The 22,454-nt window shown below is 47.1% G+C and overlaps 1 protein-coding gene across 2 annotated transcripts in view; it reads left to right on the top strand.

Annotated features, from left to right (window-relative positions):
• POLE (DNA polymerase epsilon, catalytic subunit) overlaps window positions 1–22,454 on the top strand; it is a 48,007-nt gene that overhangs the window by 21,509 nt on the left and 4,044 nt on the right. The window contains exons 25-43 of one of the 2 annotated variants that reach the window (XM_084761461.1): window positions 290–485; window positions 1,089–1,303; window positions 2,625–2,727; window positions 3,855–3,935; window positions 4,032–4,154; window positions 8,213–8,422; window positions 8,598–8,807; window positions 9,053–9,196; window positions 13,125–13,265; window positions 13,520–13,673; window positions 13,751–13,857; window positions 13,979–14,155; window positions 14,240–14,463; window positions 14,636–14,856; window positions 15,320–15,524; window positions 17,488–17,661; window positions 18,452–18,577; window positions 20,078–20,210; window positions 21,470–21,641. In XM_084761461.1, the coding sequence (XP_084617587.1) occupies window positions 290–485; window positions 1,089–1,303; window positions 2,625–2,727; window positions 3,855–3,935; window positions 4,032–4,154; window positions 8,213–8,422; window positions 8,598–8,807; window positions 9,053–9,196; window positions 13,125–13,265; window positions 13,520–13,673; window positions 13,751–13,857; window positions 13,979–14,155; window positions 14,240–14,463; window positions 14,636–14,856; window positions 15,320–15,524; window positions 17,488–17,661; window positions 18,452–18,577; window positions 20,078–20,210; window positions 21,470–21,641 (3,116 nt within the window). Of the gene's footprint in view, window positions 1–289; window positions 486–1,088; window positions 1,304–2,624; window positions 2,728–3,854; window positions 3,936–4,031; window positions 4,155–8,212; window positions 8,423–8,597; window positions 8,808–9,052; window positions 9,197–13,124; window positions 13,266–13,519; window positions 13,674–13,750; window positions 13,858–13,978; window positions 14,156–14,239; window positions 14,464–14,635; window positions 14,857–15,319; window positions 15,525–17,487; window positions 17,662–18,451; window positions 18,578–20,077; window positions 20,211–21,466; window positions 21,642–22,454 lie in introns of both variants that reach the window. The other variant, XM_084761460.1, reaches the window with a different exon arrangement.

The following is a 22,454-nucleotide window of genomic DNA, read 5'->3' as shown; positions in this document are numbered from 1 at the left end:
TAAAGACTTTGAGAAAATGGACCTGGAGCCAAAATGAAAACAAGCTGGGTGGAGTTTGTTGTATTTACTTACGGGGGAAGGCGTCTGGATGCTGGTGTGCCAGCCTTCTCTGTTCTGTTCTGTGAGCACTGGCCCTTTAATGTATTTCAGTTTGCTAAAGCATTAACCTAAGGGGTGAGGGGTGCTGCTGCCTCAAAGATGTTAGGCGGTGAAGAAGAAAGGCAGAGAGGAGACGAAGCACACAGCATCGTGGAGTTTGTTTCTCTCTGGTGCCTCCCTTGTTTTTCAGATATGCTGTATTCAATGAAGATGGTTCCTTGGCTGAGCTGAAAGGTTTTGAGGTGAAACGCCGAGGGGAGTTACAGCTGATTAAAATCTTCCAGTCCTCAGTGTTTGAGGCCTTCCTCAAGGGCAGCACACTAGAGGAGGTGTATGGCTCCGTGGCCAAGGTGGCTGACTACTGGCTAGATGTACTCTATAGCAAGGTAAGCGTCCACCTGCCTCCTCAGCTGGCTCTCAGGGTGAGCATCTTCCAAGGAATTGCATTTGCATACTAGCCTCTTGGAGAACCAGGTTACAAGTGAACCTGGGAGCCAGGCATGGTGACTCTCGCCTTTAATCCCAGCACTCAGGTCAGGTTGTCAGCCTTGGTGGTAAGTACTTTTACTCACTGAGCCATCTTTTTTTTAAATTCATTTATTTATTATGTACACAATGTTGTGTCTGCATGGACACCTGAATGCCAGAAGAGAGCACCAGATCACTATAGATGGTTGTGAGCCCCCATGTGGTTGCTGGGAATTGAACTCAGGGCCTCTAGAAGAGCAACCATCACTCTTAACCTCTGAGCCATCTCTCCAGCCCTTCACTGAGCCATCTGCCACTGCTCTATCCCACACACTTTAATGCAGTGCTAGGCTCTAGCCAAGGGTACTAGGGTAGCATTTCTTCTTTTTTTTAATGACATTACTCTACCCTTTAGAAATCCAAAGCCTTCCTTCAGCTTTTCAGGGCAGAAATAGGTACAATCCTAAAGAATCAAAGTAAATAAGGCCTTCATCTTCCTGGCATCTTCTTTCTTTCTCTAGGCTGCTAACATGCCTGACTCTGAGTTGTTTGAGCTGATTTCTGAGAACCGCTCCATGTCTCGGAAGCTAGAGGACTATGGGGAGCAGAAGTCTACATCCATCAGCACAGCAAAGCGCCTGGCTGAGTTCCTGGGAGACCAGATGGTCAAGGATGCTGGGCTGAGCTGTCGCTATATCATCTCCCGAAAGCCAGAGGGGTCTCCTGTCACTGAGAGGTAAAAGCCTCTGTTTGTTTGTTTGTTTGTTTGTTTGTTTGTTTGTTTGTTTGAGACAGGGCTTCTCTATGTTATCTTGGCTGTCCTGGACTTGCTATGTAGACCAGGCTGGCCCTTAGATCGGTTCCTGTTCCCTACCATGAGACTATGAATTAAACAGGAAATGTGCTTCCTTTGGTTAGTGCACACTGAAGAAAGGGTTTGTCACACTTGGGTTACAGAACCTCAGATCCAAAGTGACCCCACGGGAGTCCTGAGAACCAGTGACCCCAGTCTGTGGTTCCTTCAGGGGAGCGGAAGCCAGTGTGGTCTCTGCAGTGACCTCAGGGTATTTCTGACACACTTTAACTCTCCTGTGGAGAGCTGTACCTGACCTGCTTCATAGACCCCAGGCAGCCTGTGCTTCTGTGGCCAGTGGAATAGGTACGTAAGGCACGAGGCAAGAAGTGTTGTGAGGTTGGACATTTACCCTCTTCCTCCTAGGAGCTGAGAGGGCATGTACATGAGGAGGCCTTGCCAAGAGTGCTTACTGCCCCTTGTGAGGAGGCCATTCATCTCTCCACAAGTGGTCAACCCCAGGGGAGAGCACATAGGATACTTCAGCATCAGTCACCTCCGCCCACTGAGTATTGGGTGGTTCGTTACAGCAATGGATGCATAATAAATGTTGACACCCACCTTCCTATAGAAAACAGCAAATATTTTTGTAAAGAAGAATAGCCAGTGTCAAGAAAAGAAATTTGGTCTAAAACCAATTTGACAGAAGCATATGCAGGCCAGAGAGTAAAATAATAGATTTCAATGCATCAGTGAGATAAAGGACCCAAAGGAAAGTGCCTCAGACATGATGAGACAGTCCACAAGTCAAGAGTTGACCAGTGTGGAAAGATAAGCATCCAGCTCCAGCCCTTTTCTTACTCGGTGATTTGTATTATTAGGAGATTTCATTATGACGCTTTCATGTATTTAGCGTGCTTTGATCATGTTAACTAGCCCTTGCCCCCTTTGTCCCTGTCTTAGTTACTTTTATGTTGGCATAGTAAGAGCATGACCAAACAGAGCGAAGGAGAAGGAGAAAGAGCAGGGCAAAGAGAAACACTTAAATGGATAAAGAAAACATGGGATGGGCATACGTATAAACAGCCTCACCTATATTCTCATTCCATTGTTTTACTCAGCAAAAAAAATTAAATTATATCCTTTATAGAAAAGTAGATGGCACTGAAGGTCATGTCTGTCCAGAGTCTTTACCGCATATACATTTGATAAAGCTGTGGTGGGATTTGCATTGCTTACGGTTCTGCTTGTTCTCCTACCCTAGGGCCATTCCACTTGCCATTTTCCAAGCAGAGCCTACAGTGAGGAAACATTTTCTTCGGAAATGGCTAAAGAGTTCATCACTTCAAGACTTTGATATTCGGACAGTGAGTGCCAATGTGTGCGTGTGTGCGTGCGTCTTCTGTCTGTCTCATGGCATACATGTGGAGACGAGAGAATAACTTAACAGGAATTGGTTCTCTTCTGTCGTGTGGGTGCCAGAAATCTAACTCAGGTAATGAGACAAGTGTGTTTGTCTACTGAGCAGTATTTCCACCTGCTAGGGTTTTTTATACTATTAAAGGTATATAAAAAAAGCTATTCAGAATCTACCTGACTTGGGCTTCATCTGACTCAATTAGAGGTTTACTTAATGACTTTCTCTTTTCTGACATGTGATAGGGAGAGAAACAGACCCTCTAGGACAGGGCTTCTCCACCTGGGTGTTGCAACCCACGAGGGGTTGAATGACCCTTTCACAGGGTTCCCCTGAGACAGAAAATACAGATATTTATATTACAATTCATAACAGCAAAATCACAGTTATTAAGTAGAAATAAAAATGCAATGGTTGTGGCATCAACACAACATAAAGACGTGTGTTAAAGGGTCACAGCATTAGGGCTGAGAACCATTGTTCTACGGCACCAGGAGCTGATGTTAGGGAAGCCCTAAAGCTGCTCTTCTCGGATGGAATAAGGCTGCGATACTGTCTTGACCATCTACTATTTCTTTTTTTTTTCTTTTTTCTTTTTTCTTTCTTTTTTTAAGATTTATTTATTATGTATACACTGTTTTTGCCTGCATGTACTCCTGCACATCAGAAGAGGGCACCAGATCTCATTCTAAATGGTTTGGGACACCATGTGGTTGCTGGAATTAAACTGAAGACAGAAGAGCAGGCGGTGCTCTTAACCTCTGAGCCTTCTCTCCAGCCCCTTGTTTTGTTTTTCAATACAGGGTTTCTCTGTGTAGCCTTGGCTGTCCTGAACTCATTTTGTAAACCAGGCTGGCTTTGAACTCACAGTGATCCTCCTGCCTCTGCCTCCCTTAGTGCCTCTGCACCTGGCCATCTCCTGTTTCTTGTTCCAATAGTTTCATTAAGCTCTGTGCCAAGTTTCTACCTCTAAAATGACCACGGAGTTTCTTGAAGATGAAGTGGACACAAGTGTTTAGGAGTTGTTGGCTTGTAACAACGTAGACAATTGCTGCTTCTCATATTCTGTGCCTACAGATTCTGGACTGGGACTACTACATAGAGCGGCTGGGGAGTGCCATCCAGAAAATCATCACCATCCCTGCAGCTCTGCAGCAGGTGAGACAAAAGCCAGGGGTACCCCCCACCCCACATACACCCACAGACCCGCGCACCCACATAAGACTTCTTCCTGGTGCGTGCCATCCCGCTCAGGTGAAGAACCCAGTCCCACGTGTCAAGCATCCAGACTGGCTGCACAAGAGGCTGCTAGAGAAGAGTGATGTCTACAAGCAGAAGAAGATCAGTGAGCTCTTTGTCCTCGAGGGAAAGAGACAGGTAATGCACAGGACAGGCCACCGACGTGTGCAAGCTGCCAGCCGTGCATTTTATTTGTTTTGTTTTTGAGACAGTTTTTCTATGTAGCCTTGACTATCCTAAAACTCTGTATAAACTAGGCTTGCTTCAAACTCTCTGTATACACTATACCTGGCCCATAATTTCCTGATACTACCTCTAAAGAGACTTTATCTCAAAAAGTGTACGTTGTGGTACCATACTAATTAATGCCCTCCAGTGTCATTTTGTATAGTAAGAAGCAGATTGTGGGAGAAAAATCTATTTTAAAAGAAAGAAGCAGATTGTGAGATATCAAGTGAGTATGAAGATCTCATTTGCATATAAGCAATGAGGTATGTAAATTAGACATAGTCACCTGACCTGGATCACTACTGTAGAAAATTGACGTTTTCTCAACAAAATGACAATATTTCCTGGAGACACACTGAAGACTGCACAGTAGTATGGATAAAAAGATGGAGGTGCTTATCTGTTAAAAGGCCTTCCTGATGGGCACTGAGGCACGTGCCTTTAATCCCAACACTCGAGAGGCAGAGGCAAGTGCATCTGAGGTTGAGGCCAGCCTGGAAAACCTTGCCTCAAAAAAAATAAAAATAAAAATAAGAAAGCCCTTCCTGGACACAAGTTCTGTCCCCAACACCTGCCTGAAACTCCAGCTCCAGGGAATCCAAGACCCTTTTCTTGATTCTGCAGCCCCTGCATATACATGATGTACACTTACACAGGCATGCACACAAAAATAAAAAGTAACTAAAATTAGAGGAGGAAAAAGCATTTTTAAAAAGATTTTATGTACAGGCCGGGCGTGGTGGCGCATGATTTTAATCCCAGCACTTCGGAAGCAGAGGCTGGCGGATCACTGTGAGTTCGAGGCCAGCCTGGTCTACAAAGTGAGTCCAGGATAGCCAAGGCTACACAGAGAGACCCTGTCTCATAAAATAAAAACGAACAAACAAAAAGATTTTATGTGTATGGGTGTTTTGCCTGCATATATGTTTATGAGGTACTTACATACCTAGTATACACAGAGGCAAGAAAAGGGTATTGGATTCCTTGAAACTGGAGTTAACAGATGGTTGTGAGCTGACGTGTGTGTGCTGGTAATTGAACTCAGGTCCTCTGGAAAGGCAACTCCTAACTGCTGAGCCATCCACCCCTAGAAAAACATCAAGTGTTGAAAATTTGAAGTGTAGCCGGGTGTGGTGTCATATACCTTTAATCCCAGCACTCACTCAGGAGGCAGAGGCAGGCAGAGCTCTGTGAGTTCAAGGCCAGCATGATCTACAAAATGAGCCTCCACACCTTTTTTTATATGAGTGCTTTTTCTACATGTACACCTGCAGGCCAGAAGACGGCATTATATCCCAGTATAGATGGTTGTGAGCCACCATGTGGTTGCTGGTAATTGAACTCAGGACCTCTGGAAGAGCAGATAGTGCTCTTAACCTCTGAGCCATCTATCCAGCCCTTAAATATACACTTTAAAAACTGAGCCAAATGTGGTGCTATATATTTTTTATGCTGACATTTGGAGGCAGAAGCAGGTGGATCTCTTAGTTTGAGGCCAACCTGGTCTACAGAGCAAGTTCTAAGACAGCCAGAGCTATACAGAGAAACTCTGTCTCAAAACAAACAATATTATGGAATCTTGTTTGTTGGTTTTAAAACAGGGTGTCACTATATAGCGCCTGACTGGCCTTGAACTCAGTATCTGCCTGCTCCTGCCTCCTGAGTGCTAGGGTTAAAGGGGTGTGCCACCATGCCTGGCAGCAAATCTTAGTCATCCTGTCATTGGCAGGACTCTTTTAAATTATTACTGTTACGTTTCTGTATATATGTGTGGTGTGTTTGTGAAGGTCAGGGGAATCATTTTCCTTGCGCTGTGTGGGTCCTAAGGAAATCCAGCCCACTTGTCAGGCTTGGAGGCAAGTACCTAACTGCACTGATCTGTCCTGTTTCAAGTCTGGATCACTAGGAGTACATAATTCATAATTATAGCAATGTAGCCTTGAACGCAATAAAAATTGTATTGAAATTTTTTTTAAATGCTGAAATAAAAGAAAATTTCACAATCATTTTGGAAAATTTTAACATAAACCTAACTGATAAATGAACAGACCACAAATTAGTAAAACTATAAAATTAATGTATGTAAGTATTTTGCCTGAATGCCTGTGTGTGCATGATGAGCATGCCTGGTGCCACAGAAGTTCAAAGAGCCATCTCTAGCCTTCTAACTAGGTTTTTAAATAGCTACATTAATGCCTAAATAAAATCTTATGCTCAGTAATTAGGGGCTAGAGAGATGGAGATGGTTTACTACGTAAGAACATTGGCTCTTGCTCAGACTGTAGCATTAGTGATTAACTCCCAGTTAAAAGCATTTCCCCTTGGAGTCATTTAACCAAGATCTAATTCATATTTAAATTCTCTTTCATATTCCTTGTGTCTCCATCCTCTGTCTGCTGTGTGAGTCTGAATCAGTGCCCTAAATTCTATCTTTTGAGTTTGTTTTGTTCCTGTGTCTGCCTGCTTTTCTCTGTTGGTCTGTGTGAGTCTATGTGTGGATGGTATCTGTCTATATGTGTACATGTATGTATCTGTCCCTAAAGAACTTTTTGCTGTACTTAGTAAACAGCATAGAAAGCATCACATGGGGGATGGGTGGAGTACTTTGTAGAAATCTTTTGTTTGTTTGTTTGTGTTTTGGTTTGGTTTGGTTTGGTTTTTTTTCTAGACAAAGGTTTCTCTGTGTAGCCCTGGCTGTCCTGGAAATCACTTTGTAGACCAAGCTGGCCCCAAACTCAGAGATCTACCTGCTTCTGCCTCCCAAGTGTGTGCACCACCCCACCCAGCTCAAACATTGTTTATCAACCAGTATCCATAAATATGCATGGATGCTTTCAGTCTTTGTGATAGATTTTAGGAAGTTGCATTCAACTTCCATATTTGCAGCTTTCAGCAAATGATACGTGTATATTATCTGTGTCAGGGACATGGAAGAGTACCTAATTTAGGATTGCAGCCATGCATTAGTTTAAGTTATAAAATCGATTGCAGCATGGTGGCGCACACCTTTAATCTCAGCACTCGGGCAGGCAGATCTCTGAGTTCCAGGCCAGTCTGGTCTACAAAAAGAGTTCAGGACAGCCAGGTCTCTGCGAAACCTGAGCTCTGGGGCCTGAAGAGATGGCTCAGCCGTAAAAGCACTGACTGCTCTTCCAGAGGTCCTGAGTTCAATTCCCAGCAACCACATGGTGGCTCACAACCATCTGTAATGTGGTCTAATGTGCACTGTATACATAATAAATCTTTTAAAAAGAAAACCTGAGCTCTGACTCAAAACAAACAGCCTGGTAACAAAGGCTCACAAATACATCTTTTTTAAATAACTACCGTACTCTGATAAATAACTGGGAAGCTTAGAATGGTCAGCTTCCTTAGAAGAATTAAGACAAATTATCTAATTCTAGTGTTTCTAGAGAAAGACAGGCACATCTCTGGAAGTTCAAAACCTCCTTGGCTACATAGGCAGTTCCAGGCCAGTGAGAGCTACATAGTGAGACCCTGTCTCCAAAAGGGGCGGGAGAACAGGCTGGAGGACAGCTCAGCAGCTAAGAGCTTAAACTGCTCTTGCAGAGGACCTGAGTTGAATTCCTAATACCTACATCAGGTGTTAGGAACTGCCTGTAACTCCAGCTCCAGGGGGATCCAGTGCCCTCTTCTGGCCTCTGAGGGCACTGCACACAATAAATACACATAACTAAAGATAATTTTTTTTTTTAAATGTATGATAGTCTGTTAATAGCCCTTTTTGGGAGATGTGCTGTTTTAGAATTTTATGATAGAGTTTACCAGATTGGGATCCTTGGTGGTGGTAGTGCACATCTTTAATCCCAGGACTCGGGAGGCAGAGGCAGGCGGATCGCTATGAGTTCGAGGCCAGCCTGGTCTACAAAGTGAGTCCAGGACAGCCAAGGATACACAGAGGAAACCCTGTCTCAAAAAAAAAAAGTTCCTTGGTTGTATGTTTCCAGATTGTGATGGCCCAGGCTTCAGAAAACAATCTGAGTGTCTGCACACCAGACATCGAGGACTTTGGACTCACAAAGCCACAGCACTCTGCTGTCCCAGTTGCCACTAAGAGAAAGCGAGTCTGGGAGAGCCAAGAGGAGTCTCAGGATACTGTACTGAGTGTGCCCTGGCAAGAGGTCTTGGGGAAGCCTCCCTCCCTTGGAACCACCCAGGTAAGAATTCAGGGGAAGTTGCTATGGCTCTGTCTCTTAGAGGTCTGCTGTATAGTACAAGGACCCTAGGCAAGTCCTAGCCCTGGAACAACCTGAGCATTAGAGAGCTGCTGAAGTTTAAGAATAAAAAGCAGGCTGTTTGAGGAAGGTGTTGATGCGTTGCCATCTGTCCCAGGAAGAGTGGTTGGTCTGGCTCCAGTTCCACAAGAAAAAGTGGCAACTGCAGGCCCAACAGCGCCTGGCCCGCCGGAAGAAGCAACGTCTCGAGTCAACAGAAGCTGTACCAAGGCCTGGGGCTATACGAGAGGGGCCTGCCACAGGGCTGGGGAGCTTTTTGCGACGGACTGCCCGCAGCATTCTGGACCTTCCATGGCAGATTATACAGGTATTGGCCTTCATCCATGGGGTGACAAGATGTTGAGAGCAGCCCCGCACGGGCCTAGAGGAGGGTGTGTGCAGCCAGTCTGCAGTATAGGATAGAAGATAAGAAAAGCCTTCAGCTTCTGCCCATCACAGGGGCTCTGCACAGACTAGGATGTGGGCAATGCTGGAGGCTCCTTGGGAGGTGCCTGGTCGCAGGTGTCAGTGTGGTCTGTGGCTATGTACTATGTGCTCTGCATTTGCTCTCAGATCAGTGAGACCAGCCAGGCTGGTCTGTTCCGCCTGTGGGCCGTCATCGGCAGCGACTTGCACTGCATCAAGCTGAACATCCCTCGAGTGTTCTATGTGAACCAGCGGGTAGCCAAAGCAGAGGATGGGCCTTCATATCGCAAGGTAGGGAGGCCACTGGAATTGCGTGTCACCTCTGAGGTGTCTCTGTGTGATGGAGGCCACATAAAGAATTGGTCAGGAGCATGGACTTTGCAGGCCCAAGAAGCTGGTGAGCTGGCCTTGTCTCCATTTCCCAAATAACATTGGGGGGAGGGGGTTGTTGTTGTTGTTCTTTTGTTTTGTTTTGTTTCTGAGACAGGGTCTCTCTGTGTTAGCCCTGGCTGTCCTAGACTCACTTTGTAGACCAGGCTGGTCTCAAACTCACAAAGATCCGTCTGCCTCTGCCTCCTGAGTGCTGAGATTAAAGGTGTGCGCCACCACGCCCGGCTCCTGATACCTTATTGATATTGTGAACAGTTACTTGAAACCTGAGTTTGAATGTTCAGGGCCAGGGCCTGCTGCTTTCCATCAAGCTGATGAGCAGAGGAGGGTTGGGCAGAAGTTGCAAGCAGGCTGTGTAAGTGCTGCTGTGGCCACTAGCACTATTGGGATGCAAGTGCACCTACCGTACAGCCTACTCCTTGCAAGAGTACAGTTGACTGGCTTCTGGTGAATTTGTGGTAATAGGACTGTAGTCACAATTTCAGACTACAGCATCCCCAAAAGGAGCCTATACTTCTCGGCTGCCTCTGTCCTTCCCCTGCAGCCCCAGGCAGCCAACCACTATCCCATTTTCTGCCTGAGGACTTGCTATTCAGAACATCTCAGAAATGGAGTCATACTTTAGGTAGGTGGTTGTTTGTAGAGATTCTTAGAAGATTTTGAGGAAGGCTGTATGTGACATCTCATTTGTCTCAGTAACTCAGGCCAAAGCTGGTTATGGTATTATCTGTTCACAGTTGGACATTAGCTATATACAAGGAATACCTGGGGGAGGTACATAATTGGAGGTGGAAAATGTGAGGCCTGATTCCAGCCCATTGACTTGATGGAGTATGAACCTAGAAAGTGGGCAGGGGTCATCAGAGTAATGGGCACATGAGACTACTGGGTTTCCATACATGTGGAGCTGTGTATGGTGATTATCTGTGTAGGAGCATGTCTGCACTGCAGAACCTTTTTCCTTTGTGGGGCTATCTGTTCCCTTCTGGAGAGATGTACATCACTGCCCTCAGTGTTTTTGTCAAAGCTAGAGATCAAATCGGCCTACTCTGTCCCTAAGGGGCATCTTCCTGTGAGGCTGGGTGGAATGGGCCTTGCCTTTTAGCTCAGCACTCAGGATGCCAAGGCAAGAGGATCTTAAGTTCAAGGCCAGTCTGGGTTACATACAAGCAATTTCAAAAGCAAACAAAAAAGTATTACTGTGGAGCCAGGTGTGGTGGCGCACGCCTTTAATCCCAGCACTCAGGAGGCAGAGGCTGGTGGATCGCTGTGAGTTCGAGGCCAGCCTGGTCTACAAAGTGAGTCCAGGACAGCCAAGGCTACCTAGAGTAACACTGTCTCAAAAAACCAAAAAATAAAAAATAAAAACAGATAAGAGCTACACACGCAGTGTATACATAGAAAGTCCTTGTCAGCATCATCAAGGAATCTGTAGGATGCGCTGGGAATTGTATTTCCTACCTCTCCATTTTCCAGTTAGTTACTGAAGAAACAACTCTCACAATGGGTATTTATTTTTCCGGGCTTTGTTTTGTTCATTTAAGTACAGTCTTTTTAACATAATGCTGCATGGGTGATGGTAGCTGGGGTTGCATGACATTCAAGATACAAACCACTTCTGTCATCCTTAAGTCGCTGTGTTCTGGCTTCTCTTCACTCTGTCCTTTGACACTTCCTCTGTCCCCATAGCATCACCTTTTTATAATGTCCTTTTTTGGTCTGTCTCCCTAGTGCAGGGATGAAAGGTGTGCACCACCACGCCCGACTAGAATGCCCTTTTATGAAATCATACTGTACTCTAAAGTTTGAGTCTGGCTACTTTCATGTGAGGTAACCCATTATGATTTGCCAGAGCAGAAGCCAGGGAGCTAAAAGGTGGTGCTATGTGAACTCTCTTGGTCCCTGACCACCTTGTTTATTCTGAGGCCTCATGCATGTGTTTAGTAGGAAAGACAGTACGTGGTGGCTACTTGGTTGTAAAAAAAACTTTTTCTCTGGTTTTGAGGTTTTGTTTGTTTTTTGACTGAATAAATTCTATAGTTTTATCTTCACATTTACTGATAATTTTCTTTTGTCTTCATTCTTTTACTGAGCTCAGGTACTGTGGTAGGTTTTAGTTTGGGGAGTTTTGGGGGGGGGCGATGCACGTGTATGCGCGCGTGCCACTTGTGGGAACCAAAAGTCAGCATCAGGCATCTTTGTCAGTCACTTTGCACATGAACCAGAGCTCACTGTTTCTATAAGAGCACCTAACTGGCCATCCCTCAGGGTTTCCTGCATCTGCCTCTCCGCACTGGGGTCATAGACGTGCACTCCTGCTCCAAGCTTTTCACATGGTGTAAGGCACCCAGATCCAGGACCTCATGTGAGCACAGCGAGCACTTTTCCACAGGAGTTTGTTATTTTATTGAAACAGTTTTATTTCATAGGCCAACTTTATTCTTAGCTGTCTGTCTTTCCTCAGCCTCCCTGCTGGGATTACAGGTATATGAGCCATCTAGTCTGGCTGGCTCATGGTAGGGTACAACTGTAGCTGCCATGAAGCTTTTATGAATTGTGATATGTGTCATGTCAGGACCAGCATTTGATGGCTCTCTTCTCCCTTGAGAATTACTCTTTTTCCCCTGGTTATTGTATCAAGAAACTCATTCTATAGAGGACATGTTGCATTTGATTGTGGGCATTTATATGAAAAAAAGATTTATACTGGTGAAATGATTGAATGAGTAAAGTAGATAAGCCTAACTATCTGAGCCCACATGTTAGGAGAAAACTGATTCCTTCAAGTTCTTGTTTTCTGACCTCAATATGCCTGCCCGCATGTGCACACACACACACTCAAACACACCACAAAATAGATAAACGGATTTTTAAAAATTGTTTAATCCTTCAGAGAATGTTGAGGCAGCCAATCCAGTTAACCTAGACCTCAAGTTCAGTCTTGCCCTCTTTGTATAAAGAAATTATCAGATCCATCTTCAAATCTTTGTGGTCCTCCAAGCATGTCTGTGTGTTTGCAGCTTGGAGTGAGACTACAGTTTGTTTTTGTGAAGACTAACCTACAGCATGTCTCCTCTCCGTGCTCCCATACATGCAACCAGTAAACACGTAAGGGTTGCCCCATCATCTCCTTTCTTGTTCTCTGGCCAAAAAAGTATGGTTTCTCTGTGGGATTTAGTGCCTGCGACCTCCAATTAATAAAACTGAGCCGTCTAGCAAAAATGAACTAGGAAATTGTTCTTCAGACAAGTGTTCATGATGCCTCAGCTAGAAAGCATTTCTGGGACTGGAGCGATGGCTTAGCGGTTAGGAGCACTGCCTGCTCCTCCAGAGGACCTGGGTTCAATTCCCAGCACCCAGATGGTGGCTGACAGTTGTCTGTAACCCCAGTTCCAGGGATCCAGCACCCTCGTATAGACATACCTACAGGCAAAACACCAATGCACATAAAATAAATAAATACATCTTTAAAAAAGGAAAAAAAGAAAGCATTTATGGTTTTCTAGAAGCCTCAGGTTACTGTTTGGGATTATGCTTTGAGCCAGGCATGGTAGCGCATGCCTTTAATCCCAGCACTCAGGAGGCAGAGGCAGGCAGATTGTTGTGAGTTCAAGGCCAGCCTGGTCTACAGAGTGAGTCCAGAACAGCCAAGGCTACACAGAGAAACCATGTCTCTGGGGGGAAAAGAGAGAGAGAGAGATTATGCTTTGGTCTTTTTGTTATAATTTTTGGAGCAAGTGAACTGGCTGTCCTAGGTACTGAAAGCCCTAGGAGTTGGTCGGAGGTCCTTTATAGAGGCGTGGAAGGCTCATCACCACATTGTTACCAGGTAAATCGAGCTCTTCCTCGCTCCAACATCGTCTACCATCTCTATGAGTACTCGGTGCCAGAGGACATGTACCAAGAGCACATCAACGAGATCAACACGGAGCTGTCGGCACCAGACATTGAAGGCGTGTATGAGACTCAGGTGACTGTCTCCCTGGCACTGACCACTTGGTGAAGATGGAGTTGGGTGAGAAGATCCCCACAGGGAATCGGGCAGGGGCAGGGTTAACAGCGAGAGTAGATAGCGACAGGCATGGGTTGGGACAGCCCATAGGAAAGTAGCTCTCAGCAGCATGTCTGTCTGGGGTAAGGACAGGCCGTGCTGGGTATGTGGTCACAGACTGAGCTGTGGTTCTAGAGTCTTCATTTGACCCAACATACTACCCACTCTCCCAGGTCCCATTGTTATTCCGGGCCCTCGTGAAGCTGGGCTGTGTGTGTGTGGTCAACAAACATCTGGTGCGGCACCTTTCCGGCTGGGAGGCTGAAACCTTTTCCCTCGAGCACCTAGAAATGCGTTCTCTGGCCCAGTTCAGCTACTTGGAACCAGGTATAGCCTTATCAACAACCTTACCGCCTGTCCTGCCTCCCCTGCATCTCAGGCAAAGGGTTTTCTTTGTTCTACAGGGAGTATCCGTCACATCTACCTGTACCACCACTCACAGGGCCACAAGGCACTCTTTGGGGTCTTTATCCCCTCCCAGCGGAGAGCATCTGTGTTTGTGTTGGATACTGTAAGTTCTTAGGCCGGGGGCACATGAGAATATGTGGGTCAGGCAGGATATGGTGAAGAAAGACATGACCCCCCTACTTGACACATACATACAGTAGGCCTAACAGCTGGTGTTTGCCTAGGTACGCAGCAACCAAATGCCAAGCCTCAGTGCTCTGTACTCAGCAGAACATAGCCTGCTGCTGGAGAAGGTGGGCCCCAAGCTCCTGCCTCCCCCAAAACACACCTTTGAAGTCCGTGCTGAAACTAACCTGAAGACCATCTGCAGAGCCATCCAGCGTTTCCTGCTTGCCTACAAAGTAAGAGAGGTCGGGTTTAATGGTGGGAGTCTCCCATCCCAAGGCTTTCTCCACTGAGCCCTTTCTGCCTTCTGCTAAACCCAGGAAGAGCGCCGTGGGCCCACACTCATTGCTGTCCAGTCCAGCTGGGAGCTGTGTAGACTGGTCAGTGAGATTCCTGTCTTAGAAGAGTTCCCACTAGTGCCCGTCCGAGTGGCTGACAAGATCAGCTATGGAATCCTGGATTGGCAGCGCCATGGAGCTCGCCGAATGATCCGGCACTACCTCAACTTAGACACTTGCCTTTCACAGGCCTTTGAGATGAGCAGGTGAGGAATTGGGTATAGCTCAGTGGTAGAAGTTAGCTAGAAACTGTGGTCTAATACCACACACAAGAAGAGAGCAGATGAGGCCATAGGCTGGGTGCCTACAGTGTGTGGCCCTGTAATGCTCCCTAAGTGATGCTGGTATACTTGGGGCTGAGCCTGTACCCTTGGACAGGTACTTCCACATTCCTGTTGGGAACCTGCCAGAAGACATCTCCACCTTTGGCTCCGACCTCTTTTTTGCACGCCACCTCCAGCGCCATAACCACCTGCTTTGGCTGTCCCCTACCTCTCGGCCTGACCTGGGTGGGAAGGAAGCTGATGACAACCGCCTTATCATGGAGTTTGATGACCGAGCCACTGTGGAGATCAATAATTCTGGCTGTTATTCCACTGGTGAGTGAGAGAAGGGAAAGATGGTCACTTCTGCCCCACCATTTAATGACTCCTTCTTAGCACGTGGAGCTCAGTGCTCAACCACATGGACTAAGCCCAAAGGCAAGTCTTTTTTGTTTTTGTTGTTTTGCTTTGTTTTGGAGACCAGGTTTCTCTGTGTAGCCTTGGCTGTCTTGGACTTGCTTTGTAGACCATGCTGGCCTCAAACTCGCAGAGATCCACCTGCCTCTGCCTCCCCAAGTGCTAGGGTTAAAGGCGTGGCCACCACTGCCTGGCTCCGAAGGCAAGTAAGTCTTAAACAGGTACCAGCAAGTTAGATGTTGGTCAGAGGTCATGTACCATGCCTGACTTGCTAGGCAGCATTGACTGCCCTGTAAGTGGCAATGACTGGTTCAAACCTAGGAAATGAGCCTAGTGTTTTCCAGGGCACATGGTCAAACTGTCCAACTGTGTTTCTCGGCAGTGTGTGTGGAGCTGGACATTCAAAATCTGGCAGTCAACACCATCCTTCAGTCCCACCATGTCAATGACATGGAGGGGGCTGGCAGCATAGGCATCAGCTTCGATGTGATCCAGCAAGCCTCCTTGGAGGACATGGTTACAGGCAACCAAGCTGCCAGTGCCCCAGCCAGCTATGATGAGACAGCCCTCTGCTCTAGCACCTTCAGGTATCTACCCTCACGTAATGTGCTAGCTTCTTAGACAAGACAGCAGGGAGAAGGTAATCTCTTCTTTAGAATGCTAAAGTCAGGAGTCAGCAATATATATTTATATTTTGACAGGGTCTCTGTGTAGCTCTGGATGGCCTGAAACTCAGTGTATACTAGACTGGCCTCAAATTTATAGAGCCTGGCTGTGGTGGCGCACACCTTTAATCCCAGCACTCAGGAGGCAGAGGCAGGTAGATCTCTGTGAATTCTGAGGCCAGCTTGGTCTACAGAGTGAGTCCAGGACAGCCAAGGCTACACAGAGAAACAGAGGGAGAGAGGGGGCGAGGGGAGGGGAGGGGAGGGAGAGATCCACATACTACTGCCTTCCAGGTGCTGGGATTATAGGGGTGCACCATACATTCAACTTTTTAAAAGATTATTTTATTTTGTATTGGTTAGGTTGTTTACATCCCAATCACAGCTTCCTCTCCCTCCCCTCTTCCTAGTCCCTCCCTCTCACCTCACCTCCCTCCCATCCACTCCTCCTCCCCACCTCCAGAAAAGAGGAGGCCTCACATGGGTATTATTTATTTTATTTTATTGGTTTTTCGAGACAGGGTTTCTCTGTCACCCTGGCTGTCCTGGACTCACTTTGTCGAACAAGCCTCAAACTCACCTGCCTCTGCCTTCAAATGCTGGAATTAAAAGTGTACACCACCATGCCCGGCATAGATCCTATTTCATTATTTTGGCGGGGTGCCAGTGCCCATGCCCACAAAGGCCAGAGGATTCAGATACCCTAGAACTAGAGTTATAGAGTTGTAAACCAGGTGTGGGTGTTGGGGATCCAGTCAGTCCTGTGCAAGAGCAGCACATGCTCTTAGCCACTCTGCCGTCTCCAGCCTTAGAGTCAGCACTCCTGGGATGTGCCTTCCCTGAGTTTTCCAGAATGCTATGAAGGGTCCCCACATCGCCGCCTAGTTATTAGTAGGCAGTACAAGTGCTACCATCAGACCTTTCTGAGGCCAGGGGCTATTCTCACAAAGAACTTTTTGATACATAATTGCTTTCAGTGTAATCAACAGTGTATCTGCAGGAAATTCCCAGGGCACCCAGCCTAGTGAGTCATAGGAGCCAGTATCATCTGTCAGAGATATGGTCAGCCTTGGCTCCTGGTGATGGAACAGTGTATAATATAAAGTAGTTCCTTTGTGCCAGAAACACAGAGCACTTTCACTCCGCCCGCATTCCCATAGCCCTGCAGAGTGGTGCTAGACATGGCAAAGCCAAGGTCAGAGGAGCTAAAGCTAGGATGTGTTGCTGTGGCTGAGTATGAGGTAGACATTTCACGTTTGTGATTCTAGAACACATACTTCAGCCCTGGCTCCTCCAGATGAAGGGAGAAAGGAGTTTGCTGAAGTAAGAACTGGACTAGGAGGGCTGGGAGCTGAGAGCAGAGTTGTGGCAGCAGGTGAGGGTCAGACTCAGATGGCACAGACTGCCAGTTGATGAAAGTGACCTCAGCATCATGTCTCTGATACTCTGGCTCTTTCGTGACCAAAGTTCTTTGTATTCTACCTGAACATTGCGTTGGCCCCAGGAAGCCCCCGTGTGTCTGTCTGCCTGTGTCCAAGAAATCAGGCCAGTCCCTGGTTCCTTATGTGGAAGGAGGCACTTTCCATTCCAGCTCTTCTGACAGTGAGACCCTGTCTAAAAAAACCACTGCTACTGCAAGGCACGTGAGCTTAGCTCCCAGAACCCATGCTGAGTAGTTCACAACTGCCTGTAAGTCTAGCTCCAATATATCAGGCACCTTCTGCCTTCTGTGAGCACCTGTACTCACTGCATACCCTCACAGCTACACAGAAGTCTTAAAAAGTTAAAAATAAGTCTTAAGAAGGACAAAACTTAGACAGTGGCAATTAGGGATTATGAAAGGGGACTGTGATGATGTGGGCCCTCCTCTTTTGCCATCTTTCAGGATCCTAAAGAGCATGGTGGTTGGCTGGGTGAAGGAAATCACACAGTACCACAACATCTATGCTGACAACCAGGTAATGCACTTCTACCGCTGGCTCCAGGCTCCGCGCTCTCTGCTCCACGACCCAGCCTTGCATCGGACACTACACAATATGATGAAGAAGCTCTTCTTACAGTGAGTGTTCCACCCTGGGCTGTGGGCAGAGGGCCACAAGCCAGTGCCTTTGGGATGTGTAAAGCCCAGGACAGGTTAGCTGCTAGTGTGGCAGAGGCAGGCAGGCCTCTGAGGTCAAGCCCAGCCCTGGTCTACAGAGCAAAGTCCAGGACAGCTAAGGCCACACAAAGAAACCCTGACTCAAGAAAAAACAAACAAGAGCCTGAGTGAGGTTTCCCATAGGGCCTGGTGTGCAGTGGTTGCAAACAGTGGCCTCCTTAGCAGCACATACACCTGTTGCCTATAGGGACCTTGGAGACAATTCTCTGGCAGTTAAAGACATGGTTGCTGAGAAGTAGCACACCCCAGTCATGACCTGTCCCCTGGACAAGTGGCATATTCAGGAAACTGAGACCGATGTCCAGTCCAGAGCTAGCCTGGACTACATAGGGTGTTTTTTTTTGTTTTGTTTTGTTTTAATGTAGGAGTACTCTATCTGCATGTACACCTACATGCCAGAAGAGGGCATCAAATCCCCTTATAGAGATGGTCATGAGCTACCATGTGGTTGCCGGGAATTAAACTCAGGCCCTCTAGAAGAACAGCCAGTGCTCTTAGCCCCTAAGCCTCACCTTACAAAACAGAAACAAATCTCTTCTTTGTTGCTTTTGGGTCCTGAGTCTGCTCATTGTTGCTCGTCCCAAGTGTAGTGAGGGACTGCTTCTTTCATGGCACCGTGGTCTTCTTTATGGTTTCTCTTTGTATTTTACACCAGGGCACCTCCTCTATTAATTATGACCTTGCTCCACAGGCTCATTGCCGAGTTCAAGCGCCTGGGGTCATCAGTCATCTATGCCAACTTCAATCGCATCATCCTGTGTACTAAGAAGCGCCGGCTAGAGGATGCCCTTGCCTATGTGCAGTATGTTACCAGCAGGTTAGTGGAGGGGCACCCTGGGGATGCAGCCGCCATGGATACAGCACACACCAAGGGTCAAGTCAGTGGTCATGAAAGGGTGGCTACCACATGTGGTTGTTCACCTGTGGTGGACAACTCAGATATAAAGCTTGTTGTTCAAGTCTAAAGTATTCAAGGAGTACCACCTGCTGTTTATAAGTTCTGTGAAGTGCAGTTGCTTTTCACAGATGTGGACATGGGAGTGTTCCAATTCCAGGCTGTCAGCCATGCAGAGCTCTTAGCTGCAGTGATGCCTGAATGAATCGTATTCCTAAGTCTGTTTGGGCCCAGAGGCACCAATATAAATAAGATGAGGTCTTGAGGTTTGGATTTGGTTTGGCTTTTTGAGAGAGAGAAAGGGAGAAAGAGAATGTATGTCTACATGTGTGTACATATATACATCTGTATATGTGTACATGTGTGTACATATGTACACCTGTGTATGTGGGTGCCCAGAGCAGAAGAGGATATCAGTCAGATCCCCTTGGAGCTAGATAGAGTCACAGGACTCTGTCAGCTCTGATAGAGCAATAAACATTCTTGGTTTTTGGAATTTTGAGACTGGGTTTCTCTGTGTAGCCTTGGCTGTCCAGGACTCGCTTTGTAGACCAGGCTATAGCCTCAAACTCACAGAGATCCTCCTGCCTCTGCTTCTGCCCCTGCCTCCCCGAATGCTGGGGTTACAGATGTACACCACCATGCCTGGCTGCAATAAATATTAACAGTAAACATTTATATACATTAAGGTAAATAAACAAGTTTTTTTTTTTTTTGGCCAGGCATGGTGGCACACACCTTTAATCCCAGCACTCAAGAGGCAGAGGCAGGCAGATGGGTGTGAGTTTGAGGACGGCCTGGTCTATGAAGCGAGTCCAGGACAGCCAAGGCTACACAGAGAAACCCTGTCTCAAAACAACAAAAGTTATTTATTTATGAATATGAATACTTTATCTGCATGTACACCTGTCTGCCAGAAGAGGGCATCAGATCCCAGTATAGATGGTTGTGAGCCACCATGTGGTTGCTGGGAATTGAACTCAGGACCTCTGGAAGAGCAGACAGCTCTTAACCACTGAGCCATCTCTCCAGCCCAAATAAACAAATCTTCGGAAGGAAGGAAAGGAAAAAGAGTAGTCTGTTTAGAGTCTCCTTCCTTCCTCATAGGTACCAATGTAGGTTAGGGTTAGAGCAACTAAGCTGGCAGTGCTGATGGTGAAGAAATTTAGAGTGCTGGGAACAAGTGGTGCTGCTAGGGACCAGCCCCCGACCTAAGGGCGAGATGGTGGCCCTGGCTTCCCTGTTGGCCACCTTCACTCTCAGGGTGGCTGTTTACAGGCAGCTCTTTCAGTATCCTAGAGTTTGAGAGGAACTGTCTGAATCCAGCTGAAGTTTGCTTATAAGTAAAAAGAGTCCATAGCTACAAGGGAAAGAAGGGAAGCTGCCGTGTCACCTCAGGGGTGTCTGTCTGGCTTCTTGCAGCATTCACTCGAAAGAGATCTTCCACTCCCTGACAATCTCTTTCTCTCGATGCTGGGAACTCCTTCTCTGGATGGATCCGACCAACTATGGTGGAATCAAAGGAAAAGTTCCATCTAGTATTCACTGTGGACAGGTGAGGTTGGCATAGCTCCACATTCACCCCTGTGGCAGGGGCTGCTCTCCTGGGCTTCTCGTCAGTAGTAGCAAACAGCTGACTCCACCTTATAGGAAAGTTAGGAGCACAGTGTTGGCCCTAGAGGGCAAAGAGCGTTCCATGAGGCAGAAACTTGCAAACTCATGGAAAAGAGGGGGACAGGGAAAGCTGTGGAAACCCTGACAAAGATGCACATGGCAAGAGAGCACGACACCCTGGGGGGTGGAGTAACTGAGGCACACGGTGTTTAGACAATGGCTTCAGGTGCTTACAGAGAGCTGGCGTCGCCCACTATTTGCCCAGGGTGAGATTCAGCACGAGCAGAGATGGAAATTCTGACATCTGCTTTGCCTCTGAGACTAATAAACCACAGGGGGACAGAGCAGGCAATGTCCGTCCAGGGAAGGGTGCCAGTGCAGGGCTGTGAAGAGGAGGGTCCAGGCGCTGGCAAGGTGGATTTGGTGATGCACAGGTATGAGACACACTGGGGGGTGAATAGAGGTCTTAGCCTAGAGCCATGTGGGGGAGGGGCATGGGTGATCACCTTGTGCTCTTAGAATAGTACCCAGGGGGTAGGCAAGAGACCTTTGTTCTCCGTGGGGTCCTCACAGATGCCTGGAAGGAAAGCAGGAAGACTGGAAGCTGAGGGCAACGTAAAGGCTTCCTAAGGCACCATGGCTCAAAGGTCTAGACAGGGGCACTTCTAGTTAGAGTTGGGGTTAGAAGATAGACTTTACTCAGGGAGGAAAGGAAATGTGGCCCTCAGGATAATGGAGTGTTAGCCTCAACCTTTCCTATAAGCTGATGTGGAAGTAAATTCACCCTGGGAGGAACACAGGCACACAGTCAAGTTGGGCCTATGGAAAGCTGTCACCATCGCAAGAGGAGGGTCTACTCAGTGAGATGGATTCTAACTGTAGCTTGGGCTAGCCTTGAAACCCTCATCTCCAGTGACTCTCTGCCTTAGCATCGGAGCATGGACCACTTCCAGCCAAAGGAGAAACTGTCAAGTTCAGAGGAAGAAGCTGATCACTGGGAATTTCTGGTTGCTTAGCCCTATTGGGAGTGGGAGTTGGATACATTTAAAGTGCCCTCTAAAGAATGGATGAAAACCACAGTTCCCAGTCACTCTCGTAAACTAGACATGCCTCTTGCAGCACTGGTCTTGCAGTGCGAGAGTCCAGGAGACATGGGCAAGCGGAGTCTTGTTACTGTGTGTGTTGCCTCTGTTACAGCAGGACTCCCAGCCAAGGGAGGAAACAGAAGATGAGGAGGACAGGGAAAGGGACGAGGACGAAGAGGATGTGGAGGAACCTGAGGTTGAGGACTTACTAGAGAACAACTGGAACATCCTGCAGTTCTTGCCACAGGCAGCCTCTTGCCAGAGCTACTTCCTCATGATTGTGTCAGGTGAGCCAGGCCAAAGCTGGGCAGTTGGAAGGCCCAACCTAGTGGGGCTGCTGCAGAGGGACCTGAGGACAGATACTGGAAGAATTCTGTCTCCTCTCCAAGCCCCTCAGGGTATCCCAAAGGTATTTTCCCAGTTCTGTTTCTAGTAGAGTCATGGGTAACATCCCTGGGAGTGACATGTGCATGTACACACAGTAGCGAGGCTGGCCTCTGGGCTTCGTTAACTAGGAAACTCTTAAACCTTGAAACTATTTGTAGACCTGGTTATTGTCTTTGTTACTCAAGTAAACAAAAACCAGACTTATATTTCAGTGCCGTTCATTAAAACAGGACAGCAGGTGATGAGCATTGTCATTAAATTGTCAGCAGATAGACAGGACTTGTTATGTACCTCACAGTCTGTACCAACAAGTGGTTTTGTGGTTGCTTACGTCTTTGTCTACTATCTTTTGAGTCTTTACCTTTCCAAGTTGTCTCAAGAAATATTCCAGGTTAGCTGAGCAGTGGTGATAGATAGATGCCTTTAATTCCAGCACGCAGGTGACTCTCTAACTTGAGGCCAGCCTGGTCTACAAAGTGAGCCGACAGCCAGCGTGACTCAGAGAAACCCTGTCTCAAAAAGAAAAAAAGGAAGGAAGGAAAATATGCCAGGAAGCCGGGCACTGGTGGCGTACGCCTTTAATCCCAGCACTTGGGAGGTAGAGGCAAACAGATCTCTGTGAGCTCGAGGCCAGCCTAGTCTACAAAATTAGTCCAGGATAGCCAAGGCTATACACAGAGAAACCCTGTCTTGGAATGAATAAAAACGAAATA

This window comes from Acomys minous, assembly GCF_964271855.1.
Source record: "Acomys minous genome assembly, chromosome: 16".
Lineage (NCBI taxonomy): Eukaryota > Metazoa > Chordata > Mammalia > Rodentia > Muridae > Acomys > Acomys minous.
The sequence above is the reverse complement of the archived record's forward strand: the minus strand, read 5'-3'. Positions and strand labels throughout refer to the sequence as shown.